General features: G+C 36.1%; 1 protein-coding gene and 1 long non-coding RNA gene across 2 annotated transcripts in view; one reads left to right on the forward strand and one right to left on the reverse strand.

The window, feature by feature from the left end:
- LOC144968103 (uncharacterized) overlaps window positions 1-10,000 on the forward strand; it is a 52,809-nt gene that overhangs the window by 37,903 nt on the left and 4,906 nt on the right. The gene's annotated exons all lie outside the window — the stretch shown is intronic.
- Window positions 1-10,000, reverse strand: part of LOC144968102 (uncharacterized) — a 64,505-nt gene that overhangs the window by 4,450 nt on the left and 50,055 nt on the right. The window contains exons 11-12 of the mRNA XM_078906099.1: window positions 5,022-5,125; window positions 2,352-2,395 (exon numbers count right to left, since the gene is read on the reverse strand). Coding sequence (XP_078762225.1) covers window positions 2,352-2,395; window positions 5,022-5,125 — 148 coding nt within the window. The remainder of the gene's footprint in view (window positions 1-2,351; window positions 2,396-5,021; window positions 5,126-10,000) is intronic.

A 10,000-nucleotide genomic window follows, 5' to 3' on the forward strand; every position in this document is an offset into this window, starting at 1 on the left:
TAGTTTAACATTGTTGTAATAGACAAAATTTCGCATTGTTTTGTGAGTATTTCTATTACAATAATGAGCCCATAACAATTTGTGTTATCAGACCTGCAAATGTCTATACGTTTATAGTAGTAGTAGTAGTAGTAGTAGTAGTAGTAGTAGTAGTAGTAGTAGTAGTAGTAGTAGTAGTAGTAGTAGTAGTAGTAGAAGAAGTAGTAGTAGTAGTAGTAGTAGTAGTAGTAGTAGTAGTAGTAGTAGTAGTAGTAGTAGTAGTAGTAGTAGTAGGGTATGGCTACATCTCCACGCTGGAAGTCTCCAGACAGTCTTTAAATTCGTCACAGCAGTTGAGGACAGCCTAGAAACCTCCCGTCAATCTCGTCACAGGACAGTGTAGGATTACCAAGTTAATGATTGCACTCGTCAAGTTGGACGAACGATCATGTGATCAAATTTTCTTTCCCGTTCTCCCGTCACAACAATTCAGAGCGAAGATGGAGAGCCCTGCTTTTCACGTTAGAAGATGAAAACGGTTGGGAATAGCTAATTGTGCTTTGATATTTATCATTTTACGACAAAAATATAATCTGTTGTAGAAATTGCGATTTGAACCTTTTTCATTTGCGGGTGTAAATCGTTGACATTGCACTTTGTTTGGTAAGAATCGGACAAAAATTACGACTTTGGTATAAAAAATGACTTTATGACAATTATTATAACTTTTAAAAATATTATGAATAATTAATAATTTATTTGTGGGCCGATTTTGTCATTCGTAATATCAACTTTATTTTAATCGAGAGATAGGAACTTCCGAGTTATTTTTTCTGATGTGACATTGTTACTTTGTATAATTTAGCACCAAGAAAAATGGTTGGTAAATTTTTAAAAAATAGAATTGTGAGTCGAGCGTCTGAAGTCTACGACCAATCACAGGCTCTCTAACCGGCCGGCCGAAACTGACTCTACTCGCCGTCAATGTATTACTCTATTGTTATGCAAAAAATGTAACAAGTTTTTGAGTAGTCTTAATAGCAAAAATCGAAAAGTAAAAAATATAGTTCTGAGGAATTTGAAAGTCACATTGCTGAAATCAGCTTGAAAAAAGAAGAACATTGGTTCATATTTCAGAAAAATTGGTTGAAAACCAATTGTTTTACGAAGAAATTTGATTTTTAAAATTGCATTTGTATATTTTAGCTTTTTAAAGCAGCTTTTTTATTTATCGGCCGATTTTCTTGATTTTTATATCACTTTTCACATCTCAATGAGACGAACACGTTAATGTAATCGTTTGATTCAAAAGAGTTTAAAACACAAATTTCGTTTTTTGATTGCGAGTCCAGCCTTAATAATGAATTAATGGACGTTGAGACAGTGACGTAAACATTACATACAGAACCTCATGGTCCAGGCCACAGGGCTTTTGGTGTTACACAACCACTCGTCACTTTCGGTCAACCGTGTCCTTTGGAGGTGTACCGCATTTATGAAGGCTCTCAAACGATATGCAGCATCGGTAGTATCGAGATCTCGTTCATGGCGGCGTGATGTGACGTAAGAAGGCTAGATCCGGGTAACTTTTTTCTCGTATCTCGTCGATCGGTACGATTTCGTTAAGCGTCTATTATGGGGTCTGCTGTCTCTCGCTTTCCCTGACAGTGGTGATAGTCCCCATCGATGCATGTTTGCAGCAGTCCTGTCGTGCCCTACCAGTAGTCGGGTTTAAGGCAACCCAGTGTTATACGTTGAACTAAACGAATGGTTAATGTTGATTTTCGTGGAATCCATTTACAAAATAAATCTGGGCTGAAATTAAGACTTAAAGGAGGGTTTGGAGCCGCATCATTTTATTGTATCTATATTTAACACACACACACACACACACACACACACGCACGCACGCACGCACGCACGCACGCAAACATGCACACACGTTTGTATAGGCATCTGTACGGCTTTGAGGTGTCGTGGTATGAGAATCGCTTTCGGATCAGAAGGTCCTGGGTTCGAGCCTCGTTTGGGGCATAGTTGAGTCCTTGGAAAAAAAAAGACTCTTTACTCACATTCTCTCATCGTACTCAGGTGTAAAATTATACCTGGGCGTTTACAGCGTTGCCTCTATCGGGAAAAAAAATGTTTTATTGCCTAACTGGCATCATGTCTCGTTCTTTATCTTACATTTTACTGTTTGTCATGGACCCTTTGTAAAGCGCTTTGTGGATATTGCGCTATATAAAAAAGCTTAATTTTTTACACAAATTTTCTTTTTTTTTGGGGGGGGGGGGATGAATACAAGTAAAATATTATATTATTATTATTTTAAAAGGTCTGATGATCTTATTTTCATATATTCAATTTGTTACCTGGGAGCCATGCTCTGACACGGAACTCATGTGACTCCGGCCCACTGAAACAAGACAAGAAAATGAATGTCATTTCATTGGGAAATTGGTAAAGATCTAAACAGCCGTGTATTAAAGGTGCCAGACAAAGTCGCACATGACCAACAACTACTAACACTCTGACCGTAGCCATCGTTAACTTAGAGCCTGAGACTGAAACCCAAAAAAAGACTGGCATTTTGACGGCATTATTTGTTTTTTTCACCGCCTAGTGAGTTGTCATTAGTAGTTCTCATGGAAACAAGTGGTCCCATTGGTTGAACTATTGAATACAACTCACGATTTGTTTTCTTTTGGGGATAAAGACTGGCATTTTGACGTCATTTTTTGGTCAGTGTCAGGCTTTAGATAGTATGCTCTTGGCTAAGAAGCTCATAACATTGCCATCCGGAAGTATAACGGACCAACACACAAAGCTATGTGTAACCATGAACTTTTATAGTCTGGATAATATAGTTAAGTGAGAATTACTCATACTTGGATGGCAAAAAAACAATAATAAAGGCTCGATTGACGTCAACTTCATTCTATCTATACGTGGCTACGCTCTGACCGTATAGATAGTATGCAGATGACGTCACTCAGGTCTTTGTTATTGTTTTTGCCATCCGCGTTTGTGAGTTGTTCTCACTAAACTGTATTAACCAGACTATAAAAGTTCATGGTTACACAGAGTGTGTGTGTTGGTCCGTTATTCTTCCGGATGGCAATGTTGTAAACTCCTTGGCCAAGCGCATTCTATCTATATATGATTCGATATTGCCATTCATGTCGATATATCGATATTGCGATACGATATGCATAACAATGGCGTTTAGTCATTGTATTTAAGTAGTATCTTTAGTTGTGCAGTATTAGCAAGTAGCCGCCATTCCCTACTTCTTTCCAAGACAGGACCTGGCGGCAGTGTCACCACGACGGAAGTCCTACTCCAACAAGTCAATGTCCTCGTATACTTGTTTTCGGTCTCCCCACCCCCAAGCCTTGCCTTCAGTCTCCTTCAGGAAACCATATTAATGATGATCACATTTTTACCAGTTAATTCCAGCAGTGCCCCCCCCCCCCCACCCCACCCTTTCCCCAGTTCATTGTTTAACCCCATTATTATTACTGTTCTTATCCTTATATCCCCCTTGTACTTATATTTATAATTGTATTTTTCTTTCTTGCTTTGTCTGGCACTTTTCATACACACTTGTTCAGATCTTTACATTGTATAACATTTGGTAGAATTTATGGAAAAACCAATTGGGTAACAATTATTGTGTCGTTGTGCTAAAATAAATCTAGCGGAAGTACGTAGACTTCACGTCAAGGTTTATTATTAACCTGTAAAGAATTATAATATATCAAGGTGAGTCGTTGAAGCTCGCTTTGAAAACGAATAGGAGTAATCTATAATAATCATGTAACGAAATAAGGTGAAAATCCAATTTATAGTCTTATATAATAAAACCCTTTGTATTGAGCTGGGATATTCTAATTCCGGAAATTAAGCTAAAATTGATTTGTTCAGAAATAGAAATAGACTCGTAAATACTCGGAGTGCAAGAGGTTTACAGTTTGTTGAACTTTAGGTTTATGGCGACGTGCATTTATTTTCAGGTCTGATAGCCTAATTATTTTTATGGGCTCATTGTTGGAATGAAATTTCAGAAAAATGACGCAAAAAATGGTCCATTACAACAATGTTAAACTAGGGCCTTCCTCTCACATTCTCCCACTATCTCTCCGTCTCTCTCTCTCTCTCTCTCTCTCTCTCTCTCTCTGTGGCTCTCTCTCTCTCTCTCTCTCTCTCACTCTCTCTCTCTCTCTATTTTTGTTTCCCTTGCATGCACACACACACACAAACACACACACACACAAACACACGCACACATTTTTACCTATAATGTTTCAACTATTAAGACAATCTAATATATATATAGATATATAGATATATTTATTTATATATATATACATATATATATACAAATTATATATTATATATATAGATATATCTTGTTTACTTGAAAAGGGTCAAAGGCCGAAACGTCGTTTGTTTTGTGTTGTTCCTTTATACTATATGAGTCACATTTACTCACATTATCTTTCTCTCTATTTCATTTTATTTGTTTTGTAAGACGACTGCTATACCTACACATCTAATTGGCCATATCAAACTGACAAATTATGGAGCAGGCACTGGTGTAAACATCTAAATGCCAAGTGTTGCTGTTGGCCAGGCACCCCTTGTAACGCGCTTTGAGCAGGTTTAATGAATATTGCGCTATATAAAAACTCATTATAAAAAATAAAAAACGCCTTATCTCCATTAATGTTGCTTTGCAGCATTAGATCAGTATGTGTTTGCCACAATTGTGAATAAATTAATTTTTGAAAGAGTCATAGAGAAGGGCAGCGTGGCTCAGCGTTACTGTATTTGCTTCGTACCCGAAAGGTACCGAGTTCGATCACCCGCCGTGTTATGCGGCCCTGAGCAAGTCACCTCGCCCTAGCTCACTTTGGAGCCTTCACGCGGCTGACGCCTGGGTTATTTCAGTTTTGGAATAGACCCTAAAGACAAATTTCCCCATGGGTATGAATAAAGGGAATCAATTATTTATGATTATATATTTAGCATAAAGGTACCTTGACTCATGTTTTCGAACTCATGGCTGTTTCCCATGACGTGATGGCCGGTGTCGCTGAAGTAAGGAATAAACGTGAGATGTTCCCTCACTTTTCTCCAATGTCTGGGAAAGAAAGAAAGAAGATTCAATTCATAATGGTGATTTAAATTATATTCGACAGGAATTACAGTTACGGCTCACGAATTTACACCCGAATAGTATATACCTGAAAATACACACGCAAACACACACACATTCACACAAAACCTATAGCTTTGATATTTCGCAATCTCCACCAAACGTGCTCAAGGCTTTTTACAAAGGGCGAAGAGACATTCTGTTAATGGCCAAATACTCATTTTACACCTGAGTACGGTGGTGGAATGGGAATCGAGAGCCTTTTTACAAAGACTCAATTAAGCGTCGCTAAGAACCGGTCTCGAACCCTGGACTTTCCGATATGAAGGCGAGAGCCATACCACTGGACCTCATAGCCCCACAGAAACACACACACATGCACACAAACAAACACATACACACACACATATATATATATATATATATATATATATATATATATATATATATATATATATATATATATTATATATGTTCATACCAATTGAATAGTAAGCGTTCAAATTCAAGTTCAACGTCTTTATGTACAAAAGGCAGATTGCCCATTACTGCAGATTTTATACAATGGTATGTGGTGACTTTTTCCATTATTGTTTCATTGAGTTGAAAGATAAATGTTTAATAGTTGACCATATCTGTTGTTGTTGGTCTTTAAATAAACCATAAAATTGACGATTACAGTTGAAATCAACGTTACAGATTGAGTTCATTTCTACATACCAGTGGAGAACCCGCAGTATTTGGGGAGAAATAAAGACTATAGATAGAATGGAAATGACGTCATTCAGGTCTTTGTTATTGTTTTTTGCCATCCATATTTATGAGTAATTTTCACTAAACTGTATTAACCAGACTATAAACGACCAAGATTACACACATAGGAATGTGTGTTGGTCCTTTATACTTCCGGATGCCAATATTGTGAGTTTCTTAGCCAAGCACACACTATGTTATATAACGAACAGGCAGTCATCTATTTTACTTATTATATTTATTGTGGAAATTAACAAAGATCGAGACTAATCTTTGGAGCCACTTATGATCAAAATAGGTCCGGTAATAATATCTGTAGCAGGGCGCAAATGAATCTGGCCATAAGGCTGCCAGATAGCGATATTCCCAACGTCTAATGACCGATCATTATGCCATATCGATCGTTGACATCGTTAGCTACTACGTACCCTCACGAGTGAAAGGACGCCGATACGTTGCTTCACATAAGATCACGTATACGATACTTTCTTCTTTATCTACTTTTTTGATAAGATATTTAAAGTATGCAGACAGTGTCAGAAAATTAAGTTGTTTTAGATTTTAAATTTAAAGTTCAAGATTAGTAAGCAATTTAAAGAATGCTAATCAAATTGACAAAAAGACAAATTTTGATAAAGATATCTATATTCTTAATATAAATATAATTTCAAATTTTGAACCACCTTACTTTTTATAGTCCAGGGCTTAGAAAATATTTTATTTTCCTTTAAAAAAAACACTACAATAAGTGTTGCTGCTTGAAGCTCGAAGAGAAAAAAAACGATAAGTATTTAAGTCTGAGCTTCAATTTATTAAACAAAAACAGACAATGAGGACGTTTCGGGTTTCCCCTTTATCAACAAAACACAATGAATGAAACATTACGGGCGAATGTGTTTTATTGATCGTGTTTTATTGATAAAGGGGAAACCCGAAACGTCCGCAGTATCTGTCTTCGTTTGATAAATTGAAGCTTACATTTCAATACTTATCGTTAGAAAAAAAAAGGGGAGAAAACCCTTTTAGACATCGGTGATTGATTCAATTAAATGAATGGAGAAATCGCATTATTTTCGGAGAAATAAACGTTATACGAACAGACCTCATCTATCTTAATCAATATACTACTTACTGTATTGTGTGTGAGTGTGTGTGTGTGTGTGTGTGTGCGTGTGTGTGTGTGTGTGTAAATTGATATAGATCGAGTCGAATCTTTGGAGCCATCAACGATCCAAATCGGATAGGTACATATAAAGTGTGTAAGTGCGTGCAAATGAATGATTTTGGCAAAATTACATAGGGCGGCCGATGAGACAGTGATTCCCAACGTCAAATCAAATTAATGACCGCCGATCGTAATGCCCGAGTGGAGGGACAGCATTAATTTTAATTTAGTTTCTATTTTACAATTCATGAAGGATTTATTCAAGAGCAATGTTTTTTTCTTTTTTTTTTTTTTTTTGTTGTTGTTTGTTTGTTTGTTTTCTTGTTTTGTTTTGTTTTTCATTTGCGGGGGGGGGGGGGTTGGTTTTTTTTTTTTCTCTCTCTCTTTATTTTCGATCCCAGGCCTAACGATCTAACGACCCTTTGAATTAATACCATTATTTAAAGTTGGATTTAAGTCGACGTGTTAGATGTTGTTGAGGCAATGAAATGATTCAAGAGCAATGTTTTTTGGCGTGTTTGTTTTTTTTTTTTTTGTTTTGTTATTTTGTGTTTTAAACCCAAAGCAATGTTGTTGTTTTGTTTTTTTTGTTTGTTTGTTTTGTTTTTAAAACCCAGGCCAGCTTATCTTATGACCCTTTTAATTAGTATCAATTGTGTTAGATTTAATTCCAATATGTTTGATGTTGTTTATGGCGGTAGGGTGACTTCTGTGGTTCTGTCGTCACAAAATTCTTTTAATCATGTTTTTTATCCATTTATTGTTATTTTTTGATTAAAAAATAAAATTGAATTTTTTTATTTTTTTTCCTAATGAAACTGTGAAGGATTGAAATAGTTGAATAGCTAGAAATATGGTGGTTGGGGTTTTCGTGGGAGCGGTTTCCTTTCATTCTTCATCCTAACAAAACATCATAACAATCAATTTGGCTAATTCTAGTTTTGATTCGGACGTCTGAGAAAGCACCTACGCTATGTCAGTTAAGGCCTCACTCATGATTACGCCCCATCAGTATAGATAGTGTATAGATAGCATTGATTACGCCCCATCAGATAATATCGTAAATAACCTTCTGATTCAACGGGCGATGGAATTACCCGGGGGGCTCGATACTGAAAATACAAAAAGTCTTTAATTGGCACTATTTGATCAAACTAATGATGTTTTTACATTAGAACTAGATACGTATCTTGTAAAAAAATAAATTTTGGTTAAAAAAATTATTGAAAATATCTTCGTTGTCATGGAAATGGTGGCCATCTTGGATAATAAACAAGTTTGTTTTTAGGACTCCGTTTTATTAATTCTTCTTTGATTTTGATTTTTAAAGTTGTGATATAAATTTTAAGCATGGTTGTAAATAGCTGGCTCCTTAATTTTATAGATATTCACTCTCAAAGGCTTTAAAATTTATTTTTAAAATGTTAATAAAACTCCTTCACTTTTATGACAATGTTTAAAGCAAAACATTGTTTATCCCGAAAACTATTCAATAAAAACAAAATCAAAGTAGCCAGCTATTTGTAGTAACAAATCAGCTATTTTAGTTCCAAATACCAAAGCTCTAGCATTCAAATTTGTTTATGGTCAAGTCTCAAAAACCGTTTATGGTGATTAGATAACAGTTTTGAGAAAAACGCAATATTCAATAATAATAATAATAATAATAATAATAATAATAATAATAATAATAATAATAATAATAATAATAATAATAATAATATACCTTTATTGTCCTCAAAATAGTGGCAATTTGTCATTTAATTTGGTTACACATTTGATCCCAATATAACGTTGGTTAGGGTTTTTAAATTGCATTTTTTTGACTGTTTTAAACTATACATTCAGCAAAAAATATGGGCTGATATGAATAAGGAATAAATAAATTGATCAAAAGCAGTCACTTCCATAAATTGATAAGTTTCACCCAAACTGACCCAATTTGCACCCATGAGCCCTCATTAAGAAAGGCTTCCTAGTTACGTGTATTTCAATCTGTGATTAATAGTTATATTTATGCGGCTATGTGGTCTAGTGGTATGACACTCGCTTTCGGATCGGAAGGCCCTGGGTTCAAGCCTCTCGCTCGGCGCATAGTTGAGTCCTTGGAAAAGGCTCTATACTCACATTCTCTCACAGTATTCAGGTGTAAAATGAGCACCTGGCCGTTAACAGCGTTGTCTTTGTCCGAAAAATTGTAATATCGCCTAACAGGCTTATGTCCCGTCATACATGTGAAATGTTGCTGTTGACCAGGGACCCTTTGTAAAGAGCTTTGAGCACGTTTAGTTGATATTGCGCTATATAAAAGCTCAATTTTTTTAGATTAAAATAAAAAAATGTTTGGATTTGTCAATAATTCTGTACTCGTTGATAAAAAATCTAACAATGGCTGTACGGAACAATGTTGATCCCCGACCCTGTTTGTCTATGTGGTCTTGTGGCACGACACTCGGAAGGTCCTGGGTTCGAACCTCTCTCAGCGCATAGTTGAGTCCTTAGAAAAGGCTCTTTACTCACATTCTCTCACCGTACTAAGGTGTCCGATGAGTACCTGGTCGTTAACAGCGTTATGTCTGTCCGGCATTTTACCCAAAGTAGGTGTGATGTCGATACAGACATTTACTTGTAAGTTGTATACTATTTACTTATTCTTTTCTCAAAAAAATATTTCCTAGAAAAAATTGACGGATGTTACTCTTTAGACTGTGGCATCCATCGCCAACATAATACTTGTCTCAGTATGGGAAGTTTTGAAGGAAGAAGATGAAGAAGGCGGAAAGGGAGTAGGAGGAGGAGGAATAGGAGGAGGAGGAGGAGGAGGAGGAGGAGGAGGAGGAGGAGGAAGAGGAGGAGGAAGAGGAGGCGGAAAAGAAGAAGAAGAACAAGAACAACAACAACAACAAGATGAAGAAGAAGAAAAAGAAGAAGAAGAAGAAGAA

This window comes from Berghia stephanieae, chromosome 3 (assembly GCF_034508935.2).
Source record: "Berghia stephanieae isolate SIO BIC M18660-M18661 chromosome 3, UCSD_Bste_1.3, whole genome shotgun sequence".
Classification (NCBI taxonomy): Eukaryota; Metazoa; Mollusca; class Gastropoda; order Nudibranchia; family Aeolidiidae; genus Berghia; species Berghia stephanieae.